This window comes from Mustela erminea, chromosome 11 (assembly GCF_009829155.1).
Source record: "Mustela erminea isolate mMusErm1 chromosome 11, mMusErm1.Pri, whole genome shotgun sequence".
Lineage (NCBI taxonomy): Eukaryota > Metazoa > Chordata > Mammalia > Carnivora > Mustelidae > Mustela > Mustela erminea.
This window is the reverse complement of record NC_045624.1, coordinates 84,572,982-84,600,626: the sequence shown is the minus strand read 5'-3', so window position 1 is coordinate 84,600,626 and position 27,645 is coordinate 84,572,982. Positions and strand designations below refer to the sequence as shown.

General features: G+C 36.1%; 1 protein-coding gene across 8 annotated transcripts in view; it reads left to right on the top strand.

Moving 5' to 3' along the window:
* PHTF2 (putative homeodomain transcription factor 2) overlaps positions 1 to 27,645 on the top strand; it is a 120,376-nt gene that overhangs the window by 7,315 nt on the left and 85,416 nt on the right. For 6 of the 8 annotated variants that reach the window (XM_032304074.1, XM_032304072.1, XM_032304073.1 and 3 more), the window contains exon 2: positions 23,711 to 23,790. In XM_032304074.1, coding sequence (XP_032159965.1) covers positions 23,746 to 23,790 — 45 coding nt within the window. In that variant the 5' untranslated portion in view covers positions 23,711 to 23,745. Of the gene's footprint in view, positions 1 to 21,909; positions 22,029 to 23,708; positions 23,791 to 27,645 lie in introns of those variants that run through there. The other 2 variants (XM_032304071.1, XM_032304075.1) reach the window with 2 other exon arrangements.

The window sequence follows — 27,645 nt, the reverse complement described above, 5'->3', positions numbered from 1 at the left end:
GCCTCTCTAGCTTTGTTTTGATTGATATTAGCGAGGTGCATCTTTTTCCATCCTTTTACTTTTATCCATTTGTGTATATTTGAAGTAGATTTCTGGTAGGTGGCATATAGTACAGTCTTCGTTTTCTTATCCAGTTTTCTAATCTTTGCTTTTTAGTTTAGACCGTTTATATTTAATGTGATTATTGATATTGTTGGGTTTAAATCTACTGTCTTGCTATTTGTGTTTTATTTGTCCCATCTGTATTTTTGTTTTTGCTCTTTGCCTTGTAATTTGTATTACTTATTTTTTATGACTCTTCCTTTGTATCTTTTTATTATCTATAGGTTTTTTTTTTTAAGATTTTATTTATTTATTTAACAGACAGAGATCACAAGTAGGCAGAGAGGCAGGCAGAGAGAGAGAGAGGGAGAAGCAGGCTCCCTGCTGAGCAGAGAGCCTGACATGGGGCTCCATTCCAGGACCCCGAGATCATGACCCGAGCTGAAGGCAGAGTCTTTAACCCACTGAGCCACCCAGGCGCCCCTTTGGGTTTGTTTTTGTTTGTTTGTAGTGTTTCAGTCTATTTTTGGGTAAAATACCACCTCACATATTATATAACAGCCTTATAACACTCTAGTTACATTTCTCCTCATTCTTGTGTTGTCATACATTTTAGTTCTACATATGTTTAAATCCCACAATATATTTTTAGCTTTTTAGCTTTAAATGGTCAGTTCCCTTAAGTGGAGTTAAAAATAATATTTAGGAAAAGGGTTCTTATTTTAACCATATTTGTCCCACTTTCAAGCCTCTTCCTTCCTTTGAAATTCCTTTTCCATCTGGTATCATTTACCTTCTCCCTGACTGATTAACTTTAGCATTTATTTTAAGCTGAATTACTGCTGGGAATTCTTTTAGCTTTTATATGTCTGAAACTACCCCCTTCCCCTTTTTGGTACTTCAGTTTTCAAACGTATTTTTGCTGGGTAGAGAATTCTAGATGGACAGTTTTTTCTTTAACAACTTTAATGATAAGACTTTTATGATGCTGCACTATCTTCTCACTTGCATTTTTCTGACATGAAATCTACTGTTAATGGTTATTTCTTCATACTAAAAGTGTTTTTTGTCTCTAGTTACTTACAGAATGATCTTTTACTACTGGTTTAAAGCGCTTTTATTTTGATATGCTTTGGTGTAGTTTTATGTTTCTTATACTTAAGGTTAGTTAAAGTTCTTGGATTTGCGGATTTATTATTGTCTTCAAATATAGAAAAATTCTCACCATTATTTTTTCAAATAGTTTTTATCTCTTCCTTCACTCTCTCCTTTCATTTTGGTACTCCAGTTACACATACATTGATGAATTGATAATTGTTCCACACCTTTGTGATACTGGTTTTTTTTCTTTTTTGTTTTTTTTTTTTATCTCCCCCTTGTTTCAGTTTGGATAATGTCTATTTCTGTGTCTCTAAAATTACTAACATTTTCTTGTACAGATATCTAATCTGCTGTTAATCTTATCCATTGTATTCTTCTTATTAAACATTGTATTTTTCATCTCTAGAAGTTTGATTTGAATCTTGTATGTATCTTCCATGTCTTTCCTTAACAGTGCTCATGCTTTCTTCTTTTACTTTCTTAAATATGTGGATTCTAAATAGATTTTTAAAAAAATTATGATTAAAAGTACATCTCATAAAATTTACCATCTTAAGCATTTTCACCCTTTTTACTTATCCAGGCTGTGAGTATTAAATATATTCACATTGTTGTGAAATAACTCTGGAACTTTTTCATCTGATAAATCTGAAACATCTCCTGTTTTTTTCCTTACCCAAATCCAGATAACTACTCTTCTATTTTCTGTCTCTATGAATTTGACTATACTAGGTATTTTATATAAATGAAATCACATAGTATTTATCTTTTTGTGACTGGTTTGTTTCATTTAGCATAATGTCTTCAAGATTCATCCATGTTGTAGTTTATGACAGGATTTCCTGTAAGCCTGAATAATATCTTATTATACATATGTACATCATTTTCTGTATCCAGTGATCCATTGGTAGACGTTTGGCTTACTTCTACCTCTTGGTTATTGTGGATAGTGCTGCTCTGAACATGGGTATGCAAATATCTCTTCAAGACCAAGCCTTCACTCCTTTTAGATATATATCCAGAAATGGGATTGCTGGGTATATGGTAATTCTATTTTTAATTTTTTGAGCAACATCTGTACTGTTTTCCATAATGGTTGCACTATTTTACCATTCCACTAACAGTACACAGGGTTCCGATTTTTCTACATCATTATGAACCCTTGGTATTTCAGTTTTGTTGATATTAGCTATCCTGATGGGTGTGAGGTGATATCTCATGGTTTTGATTTGTATTTCCCTGAAGTTTAGTGATTTTGAGCACCTTTTCATATGCGTGTTGGCATTTGTACATCATCTTTGGAGAAATGTCTATTCAGGTGTTTTGCCTGTGTTTTAATTGAGTGATTTTTTTGTTGTTAAGAAGGAGTTCTTAATATAAATTTGGTTATTGAACCCTTATCAGTTATATAATTAGCAAATATTTTAGACTTTTCACTCTATTGATTGTAGCCTCTGATGCACAAAAGTTTTAAGTTTGAGATGGTTCCATTTATCTGTTTTTGCTTTTGTTGTCTGTACTTTTTTTTTTTTTAAAGATTTTATTTTATTTATTTGACAGAGAGAAATTACAAGTACACTGAGAGGCAGGCAGAGAGAGAGAGAGAAGGAAGCAGGCTCCCTGCTGAGTAGAGAGCCCGATGTGGGACTTGATCCCAGGACCCTAAGATCATGACCTGAGCCGAAGGCAGCGGCTTAACCCACTGAGCCACCCAGGCGCCCTGTTGTCTGTACTTTTGATGTCATATCCAAGCAATCATTGACAAGTCCAAAATCACGAAGTTTTGTGCCTAAGTTAATCTTCTAGGAGTTTAATAGTTTTAGGTCTTTATTCATTTTTTTGTTAGTTTCTGTATGTGGTATAAGGGGCCACCTTCATTCTTTTACGTGTGACTCTCTAGTTCTCCCAGCATCAGTTGTTGAAGAGTGCTCTTGGCATTCTTTTCAAAGAATCTTTTCAAAGATCATTTGACCATATACATGAGGGTTTATTTCTGGACTCTGTTCTTTTCCATTGGTCTTTTTGTCTGCTTTTATGCCAGTAGTACACTGTTTCGATTAGTATAAGTTTGTAATAAGTTTTGAAATAAATTGTGAGCCCTTCAACTTTGTTCTTCTTTTTCAAAATTATTTTGTGTATTGGGTCCCTTGAAATTCTATATGAATTTCAGGATGGATTTTTCTATGTTTGCAAAAAAAAAAAAAAAAAAATTAGCCATGGAATTTTGATAGAAATTGTGCTGAATCTGTAGCTCACTTTGGATAGTGTGGACTTCTTTAATAATCCTAGGTCTTCCAATCCATGAACATAAGGCTGCTTTCACTTATTTTTGTCTCCTTTAGTTTTTTGCAGCAATGTTTTATATGTAATACCCGTTTTAAAGTCCTTCCTTACTTACACTTTTGTCATTTCTGGGTCCATTTTTAGAACTGATTTTTCCTCCTTCAGATGGATTGTATTTTCATATTTCTTTCCATGCTTACTAATTTTTGTTTGGATATCAAACATTGTGAATTTTGTTGTTTGGAGCTGGTTTTCCTTTGTATTATTTTTAATATTTTGAGGTTTCTTCTGAAATATAGTTAAGTTACTTAGATATAGTTTAATTTTCCAAGGCTTGCTTTTTAAGCTTTGTTAGGTGAGACCTGAGCATCCTTTAGTATAAGCTAATTTGTTCCTACTACAGGCACAGTGCCCTTCTGGGTATTCTAGCTGTTGCCCATTGTTACAGGATTTCTTCACTCTGTGAACTCTTATCAATCCTGGGTGAACTTTGGTGGTTGTTTTCCTTGCTCCTTTCTGGTGGTTCTGTCCCTGGTTTCAGATAGTTTCCCTGCATCCATGTGCTGATCAGTATTTCAGCAGGAGACTCAGGGGGAATGCTCTACAGAACTCCAGAGCTTTCTTTGTGCTGCTTTCTCCTTTCTGGTACTTTGCCCTGGGAACTGTAGTTGCCTTGGTGTCCCTGAACCCCCTTATCAGTCTTCTCAATTTGGGGAGTCTGTCTGGATCTTGTTTTCCCATCTTAGTATTGTATCCTGGAAACTCTACACTTGGGAAGTCTTATAGCTTACTTTTTTTTTGCCTCTTTCAGAGATTGTGCTGCCTGTTGCCCAATGTCTGAAAGCTTTTCACTATTGTGTCCATATTTTTAGTTTTAAGATGGGAAGATAAATCTGGTCCTTGATACTTCATCATGGTTAGAAGTGGAAGCTTCTGCATATTAAGTTTTAAAGTTATAATTTTAAGGGAAGGTACATAAAGTACCATTTTTTATTGTTTTAATTAAGTCCCATGATTTCAGAATGTTATTAGCTTTACATATCCAGAACCAAAATTTACCATATGTTTCGACTGGATGAATGTGTCTATGTTCATCCTCCTCAGCATTCCTATTTCATTTAAAACAAATGTAGGAACGTATGATGAGTTAAAAGGTGAACAACTAATTGCATTTTCTTCTTTTATAAACCCAGTTCTCATGGCAAAAATTGTGTGAGTGTGAAAAACATGACTAGATTATTACTAGGGGACATTAATGAGAAGTGTTTGTTTCTCTAAGGCAGTAATCATTCAGTTTATTTTTACCACCTTTGGAAAATATTTGCAATAATGACAAAAATGCTGCTGTGATCCAGAGTTATTTTTTATATTGTGAGCAGTCAATTTAACTTAACCTTTGAAGTAATAGGTATTAAACATTGTTAAAAATCTCTGTGGAGGAAATGGACTTTAAGATATTAGAGGAGTGTATCTAAAAATGTCTCCTCATTGATCACAGGCAACTGAAATGACCTTTGTCTTTTGATGGAGGTGGATTTGTAAATTTGTAAAATCAAAAACATAGGGATAGTTTTCTTGTGCTTATCCTATTCTTATCCATCACTGCAACCACACTAAATGAGAAAATAAACTTAATTATAAGAAGGCTGTTTGTGTATTAAGTTGATAGTTTGTATATAGAAAATTAACATGAAAAGGAAGGTTTTAAAATCTGAATTAAAGCTTACTATAGCTGTTTTCTTTTTTACTTTGACATAATTTCAGACTTCAAGGAAGAGTTACATAAGAATACTAGGGTGGTCTGGGTGGCTCAGTTGGTTAAGCATCTGAATCTTGATTTAGGCTCAGGTCATGTTATTGGAGTCCTGGGATTGAGCCCTGCATCAGGCTCCAAGCTCAGCAGGGAGTCTGCTTGGGGTTCTTTCTAACCCTCCCCCTCTGCCCCTCCCCTTGCTCATGCTTCCTCTCTCTCTCTAAAATAAATTAAATCTTAAAAAAAAAAAAAAGTAGTATAAAGAATTTCTGTGTACCCTTCAACCAAGATTAACTATATATTACCATTTTCCTACATTTGTTTTATCCTTACTTTTATTCATATGTACTATTTTTTTTCCTGACTCATTTGAGTCATGTTATTCCTTTACCTCTGCATACTTCAGTTTTATTTCCTAAAAACAAGATGAGTCACCAACATAAGCAAAAAACCAGTGACTAAAAATCAGGAAATTAACATGGATACAATACTATTACTTAATCTGCTCAGTTTACTCACATGTCACCAATTGTCACAATGCTATCCAGATTAACAAAAGAAAATCCAGGATTGCATGCTGCATTTAGTTGTCATGTCTCTTTAAGTTTCCTTTAAACTAGAATATTTCTTAAACCTTTGCTTGTATTTCATGAAAATGACTTTTTTTTTAAGTGTTGAGATGTTATTTTGTTGAATGTCCTTCCATTTTATGTTGGTTGTTTTTTCTTCCATGGTTGGACTTAGTATATATACTTTGGGCAGAAGTACCACAGATATAATGTGTTTTCACAGGGCATTATATCAAGAAGCAAATACTTTAATTTCTCATATTACAGGTGGTGATGACTTTGATCATTTAGTTAAGGTGATAATCTGCCAGGTTTCTCCAAAGTAAAGTCAGTCTTTGTAGCCAATAAATATCTGTGGAGAGAGATTTTGACTATGTAAATATCCTGTTACTCTCAAACTTTTCCATTAGCTTTAATATTTATTGCTGTTTCTTCCATGAATCAGTTAATAAGTTGGTTGCTTAAAAGTTCTCATCACAGGGGCACCTGGGTGGTTTAGTCAGCTAAGCGTTGACTCAGCTCAAGTCTTGGTCTCAGGGTTATGAGTTCAAGCCCCACATTGAGCTCCATGCTGGGCTTTACACTGAACATAAAGCCTACTTAAAAACAAAACAACACAAAAAAACCCCTCTTCATCACAACCATGACTACCCAGTCAGTAGAGCATGCAACTCTTGATCTAGGGATTGTGAGTTCCAGTGCCACATTGGATATAGATCCTGTCAAAAAAAAGTTCTTATAACAAGGAGAAAAAATTGTAATTGACATAATAGATGTTAACCAAATTTATTGTGGTGACCATTTCACAATTGTACATATATCAAATCATGTTGTACAACTAAGCTTATTATATAGTGTTCTGTGTCAATTACATCTCAGTAAAACTGGGGAAAAAGATTGTTGCCAAATGTCGACTTTTTTCCCCCTAATTCTCTAATTTCTTCTGTGTTAGCTGACTTCCCGCTATAATGAAAAGCTTTCCTCTCATTCACTCATTTATTCATTCATATCAGTATAGACTCATTGATTCTTACTTTCACTTTCATGTCCCTATTATTCTTTGATCACCTTCTTAATATCTGACCCCATGAGATGTTCCAGAATCATTTTGTACTGTTTCTGTGTCAACTAGAATCAGGCATTTCTCTAAGGAGCCTTGGTTTCTTTTACTGTAGAATGGTATTTAGAGATTTGGTTACTACATAGGCTTATTGCTACTAAGGAATCATTGCTTCTAGGCCTTCTCAGTGGACATAGCTAAATGTATTATATATATATGAGTATGTATGTGTGTGGATCTGTGCAGTACACCTTTATTTTCAGAAAGGATTATTGAGTTAAGCAGTGCCATGGCTGCTAAGAATAAAAAAGTGAATATATTCTTAAGCTGCGTGACCAAGGGATCATGTCCCCATTAATAGAAGTTACAAGTCTATTGTGTTTTGTATTCTTCAGATAAATAGATTATTTTGTTGGCCAACTAGATTTTAGGAATTATTTAGATCCTATCTGGTGAGGAAGAGGACTTGGATGGTGAGAGGAATGAAAATCATGTTCCATGAAGAACAGTTGAAGGAGCTATGAATATTTAGTTGGGAAAAGAAAGATTAACAATAGCATATGTTTATTATTTTATTTGAAGCCTGAACATATGGTAAATATATTTTGTACTCATTTAGAGTATATAACTAATACAGGTGAATGGAACTTAAGAGAGACATAATTTCTCTTTGCATAAGGAGAACTTTGAGGCAGACTCTTAATGGAGTGAGCTACTTTGAAAACTTCAAACTCAGTTATTACCTCTGTAAAATCAGAGGGAAAGTTTGCACATTTTAATATAATTAATTCATGCTGTGAGAAGTTGGAACTACTTGAAAGACAGCTTAGTATGCTATATTTAGTGGCTTAGTTAATTGTATGTCTCACAAGATGCACCATGAAGAAAGGATTCTGTTCTAAATAAGTGTAACATAATGTGTACATAGTCTTCTCTTGGATATTAATAATGCACAGGAGAAGGCTCTGAGGCATCCTTAAGTAAGGAAACTTTTATCTGACTTTTTCTAAACTAGTAGATTTAGGGGACAGGTTAGGCTGCAGATGGAATCTATATACATCGTATCTAAACCAAGATACCTGAAGTGATCACCAAGGTACTAAATAAAGCCAGAGAAGATGTCCAAGCACTGAACTCAAGGAGAAGAAAAGAGCCAGCAAATAAACTGAAGAGTAGCCAAAAAGTTAAAACCCAAGAGAGATTTCCTAGAAGCTAAGTGAGAAAGTGTTCCAAGAGGAGGGAACATAATTGGGTGCATCAAATACTGCAGGTAGATTGAGTACAATGAACAACCGAGACCCGACCATTGGATTTAGCAATAAGAGGTCATTGGTATCCTTCAAGAGAGCTTTCAGTAGTGTGGGGAGTAAAGGCGTGGTTGGATTGGAGTGAAAAGGTGGAGAAACTGGAAGAGATGGCAAAGCTTTGCTGTGACAGAGAGAAGAGAAATGGAATAGTTGCAGTTGTTGAGCAATTACTTTAATCTTTTATTGTTAAAAAGATAAAACAAAAATGAAAATAATAAACTGTGTAGTTGGGCTCATGATTCTGGTTTAAGTAGTAGTTGTAGCATGTTTAGAAAGTACTTTTTCTCCGTGGTATGGGTTTGAATGTACTGGAAATTAAACTATTACTTTCCTGATTTATAGAAAATTCTGTCAGATTAGAAGAATGTTGTAAGTTTAGGGACACCCAAGTGGCTCAATTAGTTAAGAAACTGCCTTCAGCTCAGGACATAATCCGGGATCCTAGGATCATGCCCCATATTGGGCTCCCTGCTCACTGGGGAGTCTGCCTCTCACTCTTCCTCTCCCTTGCCCCTCTCCCTGACTCATGTTCTCTGTCTCAAATGAATAAAATCTTAAAAAAAAAAGAGAGAGAGAGAGAATATTGAAAGAATGTTGTAGGTTTAGTGGCTGTTAAATTGTGGTGCATTCCTGAGTTTCCAGGCAGTTTAGGTCACTTGGCTTGGTAGTTTGTAGTAATATGGAACAAAGCCCCCCCCTCCCCGATTTCATTTTTATTAATCCTGAGTTGATGATGTGGACATATTAATAATGGTGTTGCATAAAATAGTGAGATTTGCTGACCAGCAGTATGTTGATCATTTTAAAAATGATTTGGTTTCTGACGATAGCTTGCTCATCGCATAAGAAGTATTCTGGTACATAAAAGCCATGAATCCTAGTTTTAAGTTGGCTGCTGTAACTATAGGAAAAGAAAACCCAAGGAACACAATTTGATTCTCATTTCTACTTTACCATTAACTCTGCATCTATTTTCTGAGAACTAAGGCCGGTCACTAAGTCCAATTATAGTTGATACGTGGTTTTTACAGTGGTTGTGTTCTATAAGGCGGGACAAACATTGAATTAGTAAACATTAAAGCATAGCTTCAAGGGGAAATACATTCCTGTGAGCCACTGGTCACAACATTTTCATCAACTGATTAATGCACAGCCTTGTTCCATATGTTTTACTGTTTAAAGACATCTTACTTAGTTTTGGTTTATTAACATTGAATTCATGGTGAATAGCATTGTAACTCATATGTAAATGAAATTTATCTAACACATTTTTCTTCATAAGGTATGTTAAAGGCTTCTTTTAAAAAAAATTTTTTTTTTTTTTGGGGCGCCTGGGTGGCTCAGTGGGTTAAGCCGCTGCCTTCGGCTCAGGTCATGATCTCAGGATCCTGGGATCGAGTCCCGCATCAGGCTCTCTGCTCAGCAGGGAGCCTGCTTCCTCCTCCTCTCTCTCTCTCTCTCTCTGCCTGCCTCTCTGCCTACTTGTGATCTCTCTCTGTCAAATAAACAAATAAAATCTTTAAAAAAAATTTTTTTTTAAAAATTCTATTTAGTTAACATATAATGTGTTATTAGTTTCTGGGGTAGAATTTAGTGCTTTATCAGTGCTCATTCCATCAAGTGCCCTCCTTAATGCCCATCACCCAATTATACCATCTCCCTACCCACCTCTCCTCCAGCAACCCTCAGTTTGTTTCCTGAAGTTAAACATCTCTCATGGTTTGCCTCCCTCTCAGTATTCATCTTATTTTATTTTTCCTTCCCTCCCCCTATGGTTGTCTGTTTTGTTTCACATAAGAGTGAAATCATACAGTATTTGTCTTTCTCTGACTTTTTTAACTTCGCATAATACCTTCTATGGCTTTTTGATTAATATTCCATTCTGTGTGCATACACACACACCCCCACATGTCTATCCATCACCTATTGATGGACATCTGGGCTCTTTCTACATTTTGGCTATTGTGGACATTGCTGCTATAAACTTTTGGGGTGCACGTGCCTCTTTGGATCATGATGTTTTTATTGTTTGGATAAATAATAGTGCAGTTGCTGTGTCATAGGGTAGTTCAGTTTTTAACTTTTTGAGGAACCTCCATACTGTTTTCCAGAGTGGCTGCACCAGTTTGCATTCCAACCAACAATGTAAGAGGATTCCCTTTCTCCACATTCTCGGCAACATCTATTGTTCCCTGAGGTTTAATTTTAGCCATTTTGACCAGTGTTAGGTGGTATCTCATTGTGGTTTTGATTTGTACTTCCCTGATGCCAAGTGATAGTGAGCATTTTTTATGTGTCTGTTAGCCATTTGTATGCCTTCTTTGGAGAAATGACTGTTCATGTCTTCAGCCCATTTCTTGATTAGATTTTTTGCCTTTTGGGTGGTGAATTTGGTAAGTTCTTCATAGGTTTTGAGTACTAGGCTTTTATGTAATAAATCATTTGCAAGTATCTTCTCCCATTCTGCAGTTTGCCTTTTAGTTTTGTCAACTGTTTGCCCTGCAAAAGCATTTTCTTGTGATGAAGTCTCAATAGTTCATTTTTGCTTTTGTTTCCCTTGGCTTTGGTGATGTGTCTAGCAAGAAGTTGCTGTGGCCAAGGTTAAAGAGATTGTTGCCAGTGTTTTCCTCTCAAAGACTTCTTGCATTGGGAACACTAGACAGCACTTCAGCACTGCCCTTGGGGGTCATTTTAAACAAAAATCAGCAACAAAAAGCAAAAAATTGAAAAACTGTCACAAAGCAGACCACAAAAAGGAAACTTATTTATAGTTGAAAGCTATCTTAAGAAGACAGCATCATCTTGTTTGATGTGAGCTGGAAACCTGCACATCAGGCATCTCAAGATTTTTGCTACTCTGTGCATGTCTGGAAACGATTAGGAAAGTACTATGAGTATTGATTTTGAGCTTACAAATTAAAAATTAGATAGCAGGCAAATTTGCATATAGCAGAATCTGTGAATAATGAAGACTACATTAGGTAAGAGGTGGTTGTCCAAAATGTTAAACGAATGTTTTGGAAGATATTTACATAATGAAATCATATTAACGAACATTAGGATTCCAGTTTGCTGAAACTGTAACTATTTGGAAATTGAAATCTAAAACTTGTAATTTTATCAAAGTTCTTCAGATATATGTATTAAGAGTATAATTCTGGTGCCAGTTCCAATGTGTATGTTTTTCCCACACCACCAAGCAATTTTCCAGCATCAGCTGGGTATCCTATAATTCAGCTCAATTCTGGCACTATCACCTGGAGGTAACATTACATCCTGCCAGTTAAGGGCTGTGTTGTACAACACTGCTACCCATCCCGCATGCCAGTCACAAGTCAGGTTGTCACCAGTGCTTCTTACTTACCTATAAATTGGAGGTTCCTATGACCCCTCCTGGAGTTCAGGTAATTTGCTAGAGCACCTCACAGTACTCAGAGAAACATTTTACTTACTAGATTACTGGTTTATTACAAAAAGGTGTAACAGGAACAGATAGATATGAGAAGCATAGGACATGATATGGAGAAAGGGCACAGTTTCCATGCTGTCTGAGCACACCGTTCTCCTCCAGTCTCCACATGTTCACCAACCTGGACTTCTCCAGATCTTGTACTTTTGGGTTTTTATGGAGACTTGATTACATAGGCATGATTGATTAAATCATTGACCATTGGCAATTGAACTCAATCTCTAGCCGCTCTCTGCTCGCAGGAGGTTGGGGGATAGTGGGGGTACTATGACTGAATGTTCCAACCCTTTAATCACATGGTTGACTCCACTGGCAACTAGTACCCTTATATAGGAGCTTTTCAAAAGTCACTTCATTAAAACAAACGACACCTTTACCACTCTCTGTAGGACATTCAAAGGGTTTTAAGAGCTCTGGGCTGGTAATAGGAACAAAGACTGAATATAGATGACCCTTCAGCAGCAGGGGTTTGAATTCTGTGAGTCCAGTTGTATGCGGATTTTTTTTTTCATAAATATGGTACTACAAATGTAATTTTTCTTCCTTACGATTTTCTTTTCTTTTTCTTTTTCTTTCTTTTTTTTTTTTTTTTTTAAAGATTTTACTTATGTGTTTGACAGAGATTGCAAGTAGGCAGAGAGAGGGAGAAGCAGGCTCTCTGCTGAGCAGAGAGCCCAATTTGGGGCTTGATCCCAGGACCCTGAGATCATGACCTGAGCTGAAGGCAGAGGCTTATTAACCCACTGAGCTACCCAGGTACCCCTCTTCCTTAAAAATTTCTTAATAACATTTTCTTTTCTCTCGTTTCCTTTACTATAGGAGTACAGTATATAATACGTATGACATACAAGATTTGTGTTCATCGGCTATTTATGTTATCAGTAAGGTTTTCAGTAAACTGCAGGCTATTAGTAAAGTGTTGGAGAAGTCAGAAGTCATATGTGGATTTTCAACTCTGCAAGGGGATCTGTGCTCCAACCCTTGTGTTCAAGGTTCAGCTACATTTCTTACTCTGTATCAAAATATCACAAAGAGATGGTTGTACAAAGTTAAGGAAGAATAACCGCCCTAGAGCACCTTGCCCACATTTTCCCTTTTCCAGAGGCAAGTACTTTCAACTTTTTTATTTGATAAATTTTATTTACCTGTCTTTGTAGAGATAGACACATGGCTTTGTCATCTGCAGGAACATGGAGAAATAGTCATGCAGTGATATGCAGTGAGAGTGTGGATTTGCTGTTTTAATAGTTTTCAACTAGATCTGCTGTCTTAATAGCTTTCAACTAGATCTCCCACTTCTAGTGGAACCTGTGCTACAGCCTTTGAAACGTTTGTTGGTTTTTATGGTGTAAATTGGGTTGATACTCTCTTTAATGCCGTATTGTCTTCTGCTGTCTCAGATCTGCTAGGTCAGTTATTAGTCCTGTATCTTATTTCAAGCTTATTTTTTTTTTCTTTATTCTCTCTCTGCTTATATGTGTATGCCTTTGCTATAGTTTCAGTTATATATCGTAAAGGAGTAAAGTTAGATGCTGTGTTTAGTCTGCCTTTTTTTCCTGCTGGTTTGAAATACTTAAATCTAAAATTACTCTTTTAAGTAATTAAGTCATTTGAACACCACTGCTAATATGTTCTCACAATTTAATTTCCCGATGATTGTGCCTTAGAAGAATCTGATATGACTTGTCAAGTAGGTCAGAACAGGGAGAAAGTTATTTTAGACAGAGAAAATATGGCCAGGACTAGAAGGCAAGCATGAAAATGTATGGTACATTCAGAAGCCCACATGGCTAGATTGTAGGATATGTATATGGATGGCAGATTAGATAGGGTAGGTGAGAGGTTGTTAATGGGAGAAGATAAAGATAATGGATGCTACTGATTGTAAAGGTGATAAATCTATGATTGGGTTGTTTAAAAAAAAGGGTCTTTTGTCTACTGATTAAACTATTTTCTTAGGTAATGGGAAATCATTAGATAATTTTAAGGAGGAGATAGACATGTTGAGGTCAGGAGTTTAGAAAGTGAGGAAGTAGTAAAAGACTTAAAATAGTCCTGGTAATAGATGATGTGGACTTGCACCAGGTCTGATAGTGGGTCAGGGAGGGGTTATATGAGAGGTGTTTTGGCAGTATGACAAATAGACAATATTTTTTTTTTTTTTTTTTTTTTTTTTTTTTTTTTAAAGATTTTATTTATTCATTAGACACAGAGAGAGCACAAGTAGGCAGAGAGAGAGAGAGAGGAGGAAGCAGGCTCCCCGCGGAGCAGAGAACCCGATGCGGGACTCGATCCCAGGACCCTGAGATCATGACCTGAGCCGAAGGCAGCGGCTTAACCCACTGAGCCACCCAGGCGCCCGACAAATAGACAATATTAATTTATTCCTTCATACTTACCGAATGGCTTCTATGTGCCAGATACTGAACAGGTGGTGGTAGGAAAGGGAAAGAGACAAGAAAGATTATCTCGAGTTCCATGCTTGAACAGCAGATTGGGTAGATAGTAAAAGAGGAGTCAGTTTGAGGAGGGAAAATGCATTTTAGTTGGTCCCCCCTCCCCGCCCCTTGGAGTTACTCAAAACAGGTTCACAGAAGAGCTTAATTTATGGTCCTGTATTTTCTGTTTAGTATCTTGAATTTAGAAGAAGTGAAACTGGGTGTCTTCCCTTTACTTCCTCTGTCAGGAATAACAGAAGTAAAAGTGCAGCTGTTGTTAGTTTTGGTAAAAAAAAAAAACAAAAACAAAACAAAACCAAAAAATTCAACTGAGTGATTTTGAAAATTCTGTTGGCTTTATTCAATGATTCATGAATTGCGTGGCATCCCATCTAGCAAATAAAAGGAGCTCCAGAAAGCTGACCAAATGGAATACTTTTATAGGCAGAAGGGGCAGAGACAAGGAAAGAGGAGATTATTTCATCTTTCTTTGTGGTACGGAAGGGGTCTATTAGGCAGATTACCTCACTAGTGCTGAACAGGAAGTTCCAGATTCACTGGTTTAAGGTTATATTTCTAGGAGGGGTTGAAGTTGCAGTTAGGTTAGGTAGTAAGTCTTAGTTTGCTGATGTGGGGGTTAGAACAAGTGACTCCATTTTGAGCTTGTCTTTTGTTGTTGTTGTTAACATTTTACAACTGTATCTTAGAATATTTAAGTTTTACTTTTCAGTTGAGCCAGTAATTTAAACGAATACATTTAGTACTTGAAATAACAGGGTTTTTCTTCACTAAGAAAGAAGGGAAGAGTAGGTGGGGAGAAGAGAGGGCAAAAATTAGAATAGAAAAGGACAAAAAAGGGGTATGTGCAACTTAATGCCAAATACTTCAAAAACTAGAAGCCAAGGAAGGAATGAGGAGATACTTGGTGTATAGGACAAGCTTTGTAATCCCAATCCCATATTCCAGAAGCCAGACTAAGGAAAGATAAGGCCTACAAAACAGTGAGCATGCTCACCAGTACTCTCCAGGGAGGCAGAGCTAAGAGGTGAGTAGGGAGCAAAAAGTCAAGAAAAAATTCTTGAGAAGTTCCTACACACTAAAGCTGAACCTCACAGAGTGAGAGAAAATTGCCATTTTGAATTATGCTTTGATTATGGGCAAGAGCCAAAGCTGATGAAGGTACAATACAGGACACTCAATGAAATTTTAGCAGTGGCCATACTCAATCCAAGCTTAGGTCTCCCTTTTCCTATTTCCTGCATCTCTGGGCTACAGAAAAATAGATTTAAAAGCAGTATCCAGTTCTCAAACTGAAAATTGTGTGTATGTATGCATACACATACACACATGTGAGTATAGAAATAAAAATGGTTCCAGCTAAAGGAACCAGCTAAAGGTGTTGAGGTTGTCAAGCAGAACCTGTTGGATGTCAGAATAAGCGGGAGCTCAGTGTTGACTTCCCTGTGTTAAACACGATCAAGATTTAAGTAAAAAAAGAAAGCATGGCAGCTCTATAGATATGCCACAGGAAAGAAATGACCATGAAAAGACTGTCCTGCATCAGAATAAAGTGTATCCCTGAAATAGAGATTACAACAAATGAAAGAGGAAAAACTGCTCAGGAATATAATACAAAAATTTCTGAAATATACATTTGCAAGTTGAAAGGTGCTAACTACCAGGAAATTTTTTTTTGAAATGCTTAAAATTGACTATACCCCTGTTGTACGTAACTTTGAAAATGAGAGAATTATTTTGGCATCCTGGCCAGAAAGAGAACATGACCTACAGAAGTGGGACAGAAATTTAGTAGGCTGTAGACTCCTCAATTATGGTCAATTCCGGGAGATGACAGAACAATGTTTACAAAGTTTTGTTGGGAGAAAAGGGTGACACAAAATTATGCCCAACCGTATCCTTTAGATTTGGTTGGCTGCTAATAACTGTAGCTGCTGCCAGTCAGCCATATGATTTATATCGAAGTGATCTTTGAAAGGTGCTTATTTTTTTTTTTTTTAAAGATTTTATTTATTTCACAGAGCGCACGCTCAAGTAGGGGGAGCAGCAGGCAGAGGAAGAGGGAGAAGTGGACTACCTACTGGAGTCGTGACCTGAGCTGAAGGCAGATGCTTAACCAACTGAGCCACCCAGATGCCCCTGAAAGACACATATTTTAATGCAGTATACGTTTGTTCAGTTTTGACAAATGCATATACTCTGTAACCCACCTCTGATTTTTAAATCTTGACAGTGTGTTTATGGCTTCTAAACTTATATCGCCATCCCTCATCATTATCTCTGGCTTCAGACTCTTCTTGCTACCTATTTGACTTTTTTATTTTAACGTCTAGTCACTTTAACAGGTGTAACATTTTGTATGTACTCTCATAAACATTTTTTTAAAAATATGTGGCCATCTCAGAAAATGGCTGAAGCCAAAAACCTAGATTCTTCTTTCTTTCCCCCAGCCTGCCTATCCTAGTCCATTTTACTCACAAGTAAAACAGAATCTTGTTGATTTTACTCACAAGTAAAACAGAATTGCCCACTTTGTGCCATCTCTACTGATTACACCTGAGCCCAATATATTGTTATCTTCTGCATGGGACTAAGACTTTCTTAACTAGCCTCACTGCTTCCAGTCTTAGCTCTTCAGTCCATTCTGTTCTCTATATAGCTGTCAGAGTGGTCTTTGCAAGACAGAACATCACTGCTTTCTAGAATCACTTCAGTAACTGCCTATCTTTGTAATAAAATTGTTTGCTATGACCTGTGACCCCATAGCCCTTAACCCTCTTTCGTACTTCATCTTAAACTACTGTCACTTAAGTTCATTATACTAGTGTCACGTTGCCTTCCTTTCTATTCCTTAAAAATACTAAGGTCAGGCTGCCTGGGTGGCTCAGTCATTAAGCCTCTACCTTGGGCTCAGGTCACGATCCCAGAGTCCTGCAGTGGAGTCCCACATAAGGCTCCCTGCTCAGCGGGGAACCTGCTTCTCCCACTCCTACTCCCCCTGCTTGTGTTCCCTCTCTCTTTCTCTGTGTCAAATAAATCTTAAAAAAAAACAAAAAAAAATACCAAGATCATTCCAACCGCAAAGTCTTTGTGTTTGCTCCTCCCTCTGCCCTCCCTCAATTAATTCTTTGTGGAGTTGGCTGTTCTCATCCTTCAGATCTCGTTTTACATGTCATCTCACAGGGTCTTCTTTGACCATTCTTTTCAAAAGTTCTCCACTCTATCCCAGTCTTCTCTCCTTATGTCCCTTAGGGCACTTCTTCAGCACAAAATTATCTTGATTTTCATTTTCTATCTTTGCTCTTTACACTGTAAGTTGCATCATGGCAGGGACCTTGTTTCTTGTTCACTGTTGTATTCTCAGTGCCTAGAATAGTCCAGTTATTAGTAAGTGTTTGTAAATATGTATTTTTATTAAATGATCAGACACTGGATTAACTATCTCTGAAGTAATGATTTTCAAATTTTATTCATAGCATTTTTGATGAGGTATAGTTAGGACTTTTTAATCTCTAAATAAAATCATTTTTAAGATTTTTACATCTTTAAGCCATTTGAGTATTACTTAGTGCATTATTATTTTGATAAAGAGTCCTGGACCACTTATTTAGTTAATGTTTCTACTAGAGGCCAGTAATAACATATCCATATTTGAATGGAGCCTGGTTGGTTGATGGTAAAAATTTCTTGAGAGTAAATGAGGAATTTAAACCTAAGTTAAGTGAATTATAAGTATTTGATATTTCCAAGTGGCACAATAGTTAAATAAAAGTATTAAATATTTTTAAAAAACAACACAAAAGAATGCTTAAGAAATTGTAGACATGTTGTGGGTATATGCTAATGTTAAAAAACCCTGAAGTTTACAAAGTTGGAGTAAAGGACATATAGGATGGGTTAGTTGTACCTGTCAGGAAGTTCATGGATGTCTTTGTGGGTACTATTAAGATTAGAACTCTAGAGATTCTCTTAAATTTCACAATAACCCAAAAATGTTTTTGTACATGCAGCTTTAGAGAGAAGTTAATTGCCTGTAATTTTCCTTCTCAGGTTTTATCCTCTAGCCCAGAATACAAACACTATGCATTGGTGCCACGCAAGAAAATAAAAATTATAAATATTCTTTTTACGAACTGGTTGGTGTAAGAAGAAATGCATAGTTCTTTGTATTAGATCTCATTTTGCTTTTCATTCTTCTAAGATTGAAAACAACTTTAAACATGTAGTATATGGTGTTTATTCTTCACAACATTTCCATGAAATCATATCCTCATTTCAGCTTAGAAATGTTCTAAGAAGTTGTAACACTTTATAAGTCACATGATTAGAAAGTTGCAGCCTTGAAACTAGAAGATTTCCTTCTGCCTATACCGTGTTACCTCTACCAGAGTTTCACTGTTTTTGTTATCAGCATAAAAATTTTGATTTGACCGTTAGCATTTATTATCTTTTTAAGGGCAGACGCACTGGTTTCTGAAGTAAAAAAATTGGTTATTTTAGCTGTGGAGGAAGCAATGAGTTATATTTAATTATAGCATTTGGAAATGAAGTTAGGCTCGATGTGGCAGGTTTGACTTCAGCTCTTTTTCATTGTACTTTTAAAATTTACAAATAGTCATATATTGGTTGAGTGACATGTCAGTAAAAACCTGCCATATTTATTCACCATAATTTTATACCTCTTAGTGTTAGGAAAGAGTATGTTTTTGTGTTTATGCGCATGGCGGTTGTAGTACAAGAGTTGGAGCAGGTAGAATTTTCTGTTCTGGTTGTTAAATTGGTTCATCTGTGAGGGTATTTTGGCTAGCAGTTTTAAATTTGGTTTGTGTTTAATATGTACAAAAAAGCTATAGGAGAATTCAGAGATAACGAAGACATTGGACTTCTCTCAAAAAATTTATGGTTGGGATGGGAGCACATATCAAAAGTACATAAAAAACAAAACAATATATTAAATATAATGGGAACCTAGAAGAGGATAAGCAATCTTTAGTGGAAGAATTTGGGAGAAACTCAAAGAGAAAGTGGAATCTAGGAGGCCTTCTGGAAATCCCCGGTGTTTTGGAAAGAGGTGTTAATTTGGGTACAGAGGTAGCACAGTGTAGAATATGTAGTGTGGTTGAAACAGGATTTATGAGAAGATGGTAGCAGTAATATTGGTAAGTAGGTTAGGATAAGATTTTAGAAGGTTTAAGTACAATTCTACAGGGTAGTTGGTCTAAATGGCTTTCTAAAGGCAGTAGGGAGTGATCTAAGGCTGTTGAACAGAATAATACTGAGATCAGGACTTAGGGAGATTTACATAAACTACCTTTTAAAAATAAGCTTTGTTCCATTTTGTCTAAACATAGTTTTTGCTATGTCAACTTCTGTATATGTAATATTGGTTTAACTAATAGTAGTGTTTTTGGGTGAGTTAGTAAAGGAATTCAGAGAAACTCCTGTACATTATTGGAATTGTTAGTTGTGTAGCCTTTCTTGGTTTGTGGAATGTTCGGCTAGATGGCAAACATTCTCTTAAGTGAGAAACTAAGGAACTCAGAAACTTACTCAAAAGCACATAGCATTTAGCATCAGAACTTGGATCTAGAACCCAATTCTCCTGATGCTTAGGCATAGCTTTTTCTCTGCTCTACTTCCTCTACTGCATATTATAATGTCCTGGAGGATTACAGTCACGAAGGAGGAAAGACTTCTTTTTTTTTTTTTTTTACTTTAGGATGTTTATATATAATCAAATGACTTGTGGCTATACTGCTTTTCATATTTATTTATTTACTTAAGATTTATTTATTTATTCATTCGACAGAGTGCACAAGCAGGGGGAGCAGACAGGGAGAGGGAGAAGCAGGCTCCCTGCTGAGTAGAGAGTATCCTGGGATTATGACCTGAGCCACCCAGGTGCCCCTCATTTTTATTTAAATACGAGATTTCATAGTACAGATCAGTGCTGGGAGAGCCATCAGGCTTCAATACTTTTTGTCCAAGTCAACACTAGTAGGAGGCTTCATCTTGGAGTAAGTAGGATTTGAACTGACTTAAAAGGATGGATGAGTGGAGAAAAGGAATGAGAGTGACAGCAAAAGCAAGACGTCAGGGATGGGTGTAATTTGTTTCTGAGCACAGTAAGAGTCGTAATTAGAACAGAAAAATTTGTTTCAGAATGAGAGAAATGCATTGTAGTATTGATAGACTGCCTTTTTCTTTTTTTTTTTTTTTTTAGATTTTATTTATTTATTTGACACAGAGAGAGATCGCAAGTAGGCAGAGAGAGAGGGGAGGAAGCAGGCTCCCCACAGAGCAGAGAGCCTGATGCAGGGCTCGATCCCTGGACTCCAGGACCATGACCTGAGCTGAAGGCAGAGGTTTTAAACCACTGAGCCACCCAGGCGCCCCAGTAGACTGCCTTTTTTTCTAACATAGGGAATGGTTAAAAACCTGACCATTTCTTTGGCTACAAAGAGTACCCCTGGGCATTACTATATTTGATAGTGAGATTTCATAAAGGCAGACTTAACATACAATTCCCTCATTGTCCTTTTCCTCTACCCAGGCTTTTGACATCATAAATGCATTTTGTGTGGTTCTTGACATGGTGTAAAGAGTAATTTCAGATGTTTAGACAAGGTGTAACGATTAAAGCAGTGTTAAGGAGAGAATTAGCTCAGAGTAACTATACCAAGATTTAAATGTTGTGCCTACAGTTAGCTCTGTGGTTTTATAATTGGATTATTTCTATCTTAATACCCATCCTTCTGTCAGATCAGATGGTCAGAAAAGATTAAGATTCTCAATTCAAGGTACCCAGTAAGCTTTCTATGCTCCTTTCACCCCCTGCCCTGTAAATTAACTTTAATGTCATAACTTAGCATTAAAACTGTTGACTTGACCTGTCATGACAGTAGAGACTATAAACCTGTATTCCTGGACTGCCAGAATCAAAGAAGTTAGAAAGGCTTTGGAAATAATCTTAATTATTCATGAAATCATTTGTTGACTTATTCTTGTTATTTATATTCATGTAAAATTTGGGTGTCTTTGGGTGTACTTTGTCAGATGTCTGATTCAGAACTCTATCTCAGCATGCTGTAAAACCTGTTTTAAAAATAGGTATGAGCCACTTGTGTCACTGAAAGGTTGTTGACACAATGGAAAAACTATTAAGTGAGTTTGCAGAGCAAACCTTGCCATTACTGAAGAAAGACTTGCATAAGTTTTTTTTTTAATAGAATTTTACTTCTATAGATCCAGATAAATAAAATGTGTATAACATTCCATATACCTTGTGTCCTGTTATAATTGGTTTTCAAAATTTATTTCTAAGTGTAGCTTGGTATAATCCAAAGTATATTAAAAATTATCTTAAAGGATAATAAAAGATCATTTTATTTGAAGGAGGCAATGTTTTCCTCACTTTCATTGAAGCTTTTAAAATAAAATTATTAGTACTTATAAGCAACCACTTAACTATTCCCCAAATAGGTTAAATATCCCATATACTTAATAGATGGAGTGAATAAAAAATCCTTTCACATTTTGTATATGAAAGGCATGTTATTTATACTCTAGGGGGCTTAGGAGAGAGGATCTTTATCTTAGTAGATAATCTGGAATTTTTGTCAGTAAAGATTGGGTGATGTGAAGGGAGGGTAAAGTGAAAAGTCGATGTTCTCCTAGCTTTTGTACCTTTTTTGTAGTGCATTTGGCAAGGGTGGGGGGCAGGAGAGGGAAGAAGGAGAGTTCTAACCAGTTTGGAAAATATGTGTCTTGACAAGCATACATCTTGACAAATATAATGAAGGTGTAATGTCACAATTAGTCTTATAGCAGAACCAATGAAATGTGTTAAAACTGATGAATTACCCCTAGACGTCTCCAGGACAGAAAAACCAAAATGGAAGATTTTAAGTCAGTAGAGGAGAGCTTCCCCAAAAACCCTGGTGGGAGAAATGAAAGAAGCCACACCTGACTGAGAAGCTTCAGTGGAGGTGAACTTTGAAATCTCTTAAATACGCCATGTACATATAGTTGGGAATTGACATTGTGATTTTATGATAGTCTGGTAGCTATTTTTATTTTACATGTCAACAAAAACTGATTGCATGTGTTCCTTTTCTAAACTGTTTGCAATGTTTTAAAAAAGGGAGTACAAATACTTCCAAGTTCCTGGCTTGCAGAATTTTTAATAAATTAATAATAACAAAAAAATTAATAGTAACAGTAATTATAACTGAACAACTGCTGTATATCCTGGACTGTGGTAGGCATTTTAGGTATGATACCTCATCAGTTACGGAAACCCTCCAGGGGATGAATAGGTAGTTATTCCTGTTGTACAAGTGAAAGAAACTGACATTAGAGAGATTAAATGACATCTTCAATATTATATATACTGGATAGTATTTGAATCCAGGTCTTTGACTCTATGCTTCTTCGGTGACAAATGCCAGGAAATTTGTCAGGAATTTCAAAACCTAGCTTGCTTGAATTTTGTCAAAGACAAAATTATTATCTTAGGAAAAGCAATAAAACAATCTGGTTCATAACACTGTCAAAAATACAGGCTTCAAATAAATTCTGACTTAAATTTTATTTTAGAGATTGATCATCTAAACATTTGACCTTCCTGATAGTAATTTTCTTTATATTTGAATCCTAATATGCTTCTGAGAATGATTTATAAACCTCTGGTATTCTGTGGACTCTGGGCAAACTCTGAAGCGGTAGCATCTAGCTGTACAGTAGCAGATCTGCTCGTGCTAGAATCAGCTCATTACGGTGTGTTACTCCCAGGATTGTCTCTGAAATCCTCTGTGGCCTTGGATGATCTTGGTTTGTAATGAGTTCTGGGGCACATGTCTGTGTTTGAACCTGTTTAGGCTCATCCTTAACTCCATACCAGAGGCACCCTCCGTGCCAGCCTGGTCTTATGACTATTGAAGTCGTCCAGAGTTAACTGGAATCAGCCTGGAATTAATTCTCTCCTGGGCTAAGGAACCATTAGGTTTAGTATGCAAAACTGTTTTAGGCAAACACAAACAAGGTGCTTATAAAATGGTCTGTGGTAAACTTCTAAATATTAGCAAAACTGTGATATCTGAAAAGTCTTCATAATAATTTTTCCTGTGTAATTAATTCTCATCTCGGTTTAGTATTTAACATAATTAAGTTTTTCCAGTTACTTGATTTTAGTTCAAATTGGTGTTTACTGAGTGCCATGGAATATTCAATATGATTATAAATTTTGGCATCTGTATCAAGCCATCCTTTAGCAATAGCAATTGGCATTAGTTCCCAGGTGGGAACTATAGCAAAACTGATCTGATACTGAGTGAATGAATTGATTTCTATCATATGTGAATTTTTAGATGAATTTCCAGTATAACCTGGGAAATTCTGATATTTATTTAAAAGGCTTATTTTACAAAATCCACCAGGTTAGAAAATTCAGGTGTTATATTCACATAGAAAGATCCTTTTATTATGGCAACTGATTTTTGTTTACCTAAGAAGAACCTGTTGCTAAAATAGTAATGAGGAAGGGTGTAATATAAGTATAGTCATACACCCCTTGCTCTGCAAGTAACCAGAGTGCTATGTACGCATGTTGTTCATTCTCCTTTTGGAAGGTGGAAGTAAAGTTGTCTGTGTGTTTTTCTCTCTTGCACAGCCTAAAATGACGAATGTGTGATTGCAGTGGAATAAATGGCGTCCAAAGTCACAGATGCTATAGTCTGGTATCAAAAGAAGGTAAGTTCATAGTCAAAGTTTTCAACCTCTTAAATATTCTTATCTAAAAATGTGTACATTTTCTTTTGGTGCTATGGAGTTATGTAAATTATTACCCGAAATAATGACAAATAGATTTCAGGAACTTTTAAGTGGAAGGGGGAGCAATTTGGTTTTCCTGATGCTAATTTTACTTCTAAAGAAGTTAGAAAGATGATGCTTAACAATGTTTTTCTCTCTTCCCTTTATTCCACATTATTAAAGTAGCTAGATGAATTATTTTCAGCTATAATATAAGCCAAATTTCCAGGATTCTGAATATAAATAACATTTTATAAAAGCGTTAAATTTTTCTTGGGTTAATTTCTTTTGAAGCTAGATTAGCACAGAGCTGTCATAATTTCATAGCTGTTTTATATTGAGAAACTATAGTCTTACTCTGTTTCTTGTAAGTTACAGTTCAACAGCTGAATCTTTTTAGTGAAATAAAACCTTTGAGGACTCTATTTTTCAAACCAAAATATTAAAATGTTTATTTTGATGTTTTAGGATTAGTTGTCGTAACTAATTAACTAGCTGTGTCATCCTACGTTTCAAAATAAACTTTGCCAAAGTAATTTTTTATGAAGTGAAAGAGTATAAATGCCTTTTCTGAAAAAACAGTATTTACTACACTTGTGCAGGAGAGTTTACTCCTAAAGAGTGTTGTTTACACTCTTTAAGATTTATGTTGTTTTATGTGGTATTTTCAATTTTTAGTGTATATAGTGAATTTTATTTCTTTTCATATTTTAAAACATTTTTGGTGCCTTATTCTTCAGGTCCCCGTTCACAAAATATAGTTATTTATATATTGAAAGCTTTTCTGATGGGGGTAAAATCAGACAATTTGTAAATTTAGTTGAATTAGAAGTGATAATTAGAGTGCTTTAAAGATTAAACCTAAGAATACAGTCTGTCTTTGGATGTGTTATTTCTTTTCTGTGTAGAACATGCCACAGATGCACACTATCACATTTCATACAAGGTACTGATTTGGAAGTACGGACATTGATCATACTATTAATTTAGTCTTTTGTAGTTCTATGTTAGTGTCATCTTTGCCTTTAAACTTCCAATCTCCTTAAATGTGAATTAAATAAAACTAAAAATTATTTTGTATTTCCTACATAGGTCTTTGAAAGCTTTTCTCTTAATGTCTACTTACAAGAGTTAGTAATGTTTCTTGAACATCTTATCTATTTGGCTTTTTGTGTTAAACATTTTGAAGTTCTCTGAGGATCATTTGTAGAACGTACTAGACTGACCTTTCTTGGTAACAAAGGGTTTGAAATACTATACTTGCATTCAGTTAGCACACTAATACCCTTCTTATCTGAGGGTCATTTACCTAGTAGTTCTGGATATGTGCAACCAAAAAAATTCTCCAGAGCAACCATCACAAATGTCACAGATTATATCTAGCAAATGTAATCATGCATTTTATGGTAGTGAGCCACCAGAACGATTAACCAGATTTTTATTTGTTCTGTTCTTTAATATTGCTTTTAAATTTTATTTTCTTGAAGAAATACATGTGAATACTTAGAAAGATTAGCGTTTTAAGGCCTATTTAAAAAAAAAAAAAAAGCCACTGATACTATGTTTCTCTACCTTTATCCAGCCTCTGAGTTCTGCTCCCCAGAGGCAATTACTTAAATTCTTTTTTTTTTTAATTTAATTTTTTAAATTTGTTTTTTATTTGACAAGTAGGCAGAGGGGCAGACAGAGAGAGAGGGGAAAGCAGGCTCCCCACTGAGCAGAGAGCCCGATGCGGGGCTTGATCCCAGGATCCTGAGATCTTGACCTGAGCCGAAGGCAGAGGCTTAACCCACTGAGCCACCCAGGCACCCCTAAATTCTTTATAGCTTAACCAAAGTTCTACTACTCCTCATCCCTGGTAGGGAATTGGGAAGGAAGGGTTGCAAATGAGCAGTATGAAGTTTTGGTTTTCTTTATTACTTTTGGGGTATGCTGACATTTGTGGGTTAGGAATCAAAGATACTAATTGTGCTACAATACTGTAAACTAGGGTTGGCAAACTTCTTCTGTAAAGGGCCATATTGTCAATATTACTTAGGCTTTGAGAACCATAAGGTTTCTGTGACAGTTACTCTATTCTGCTGACTTATAGTACAAAAGCAGCTATAGGTAGTATGTAAGCAAATGAAATGTATGGGGATGATTATGTTCTAACAAAGTAATATGAAAACAGGCAGTTGGCTAGATTTGGCCCACCCGTCTTATCTGTGCTCTAACATAGCCCCACACAACAAAGAATTGCCCTGCTCAAAATACAGTAGTGCCCTGTTAAATTATATTGACTGGGTTTTTTTAAGGGTATTTACTTTATGATTTTAAACCTTGCTTTTTCTCTTTTTTTTTTTTTTTTAAAGATTTTATTTATTTATTTGACAGACAAAGATCACAAGTAGGCAGAGAAGCAGGCAAAGAGAGAGAGGAGGAAGCAGGCTCCCTGCTGAGCAGAGAGCCCAACGCGGGGCTTGATCCCAGGACACTGGGATCATGACCTGAGCCGAAGGCAGAGGTTTTAACCCACTGAGCCACCCAGGCGCCCCAAACCTTGCTTTTTTCTTGATTATTCGTTATAGATGTTACTTTTGACTTCTGACTGTATAATAAAGATTTAGTCCCAGTCTTCCTTCTCCTAGTCCTCCCAAAAGACTACAAATTTTCTATAGATTTTGTTGAAGTCAGGGCTTCTGTTCGTGTATGCATCGTTTATAACTGCATCATATAATATATTATGATATTTTCTGTCTGTGCAACTTTTTCCTCTTTCGCTTGATTTTTCTAATTCTCCAAAGTTTCTGATATCCTTTTGTTGTAGTCTGTCATATTCAAGTACTCCAGTAGTTCCTTTTTTTTTTTTTTCCCCCCTTTTCCCTTGGGAATGGCCTCCTAGAACTATGCCCCATGCTCCACGCCAGGAAGATTGTTCTCTTGTTACACCTCTCATCTGCCATCTTGGTATTCCCTTTTATCATCAGCCTAAGAGTTCCCTTTATTGCTTTTAAATGTAAGCTAACAGTGGGATTCATTTAATGTTTAATTTTAAATGAGAAACTAGCCTGAGTAACATCAGTGTGACTGACACTTGATATTCTCTACTTTTTTAGTAAAGTTCAGTGTGTGTGTGTGTGCGTGCGCGTGCACAGTACATGGAGCATTTCAGAGTTGCAGAGATGATTAAGTGTTACATCTTGGGGCACGTGGGCGGCTGTTGGTTTAGTGTCTGACTCTTGGTTTCGCCTCAAGTCATAATCTCATGGGTTTTGAGAACAAGCCCTCTGCTCTTAGCAGGAAGTCTGCTTAAAGCTTCTCTCCCTCTGCCCCTCACCCCACTTGCTTGCTCTCTTGTGTGCTCTCTCTAAAACAAATAAATAAATCTTTTAAAAAAAAAAAGGAAGAAGAAGAAGTATTAAATCTCAGCTTTCAGGATGCCTGGGTGGCTCAGTTCGTTAAGCATGTGACTCTCGATTTCAGCTCAGGTCATGATCTCAGGATGGTTGGTTCGAGCCCTACATCAGGCTCCACGCTCAGCACAGAGTCTGCTTGGGATTCTGTCTCTCCCTTTGCCCCTTCCCCTTCTCATGCTCTTTCTTGCATGTGTGCTCTCTCTCTCTCTAAAATAAATTTTTTAAAAAAGAAATGGGCATATATTCCAATTCTGGCTTATGAAATGTGAAGCTTCTGGGACAAGTCTGCCATCTCTTAAAAAGAGATCCAACAATAATAATAGTGAAAGTTTTATGACATTTATTGTGTTCCAGGCATTTTCTAATTGCTTTACATTTATGAACTAATTCAACATGG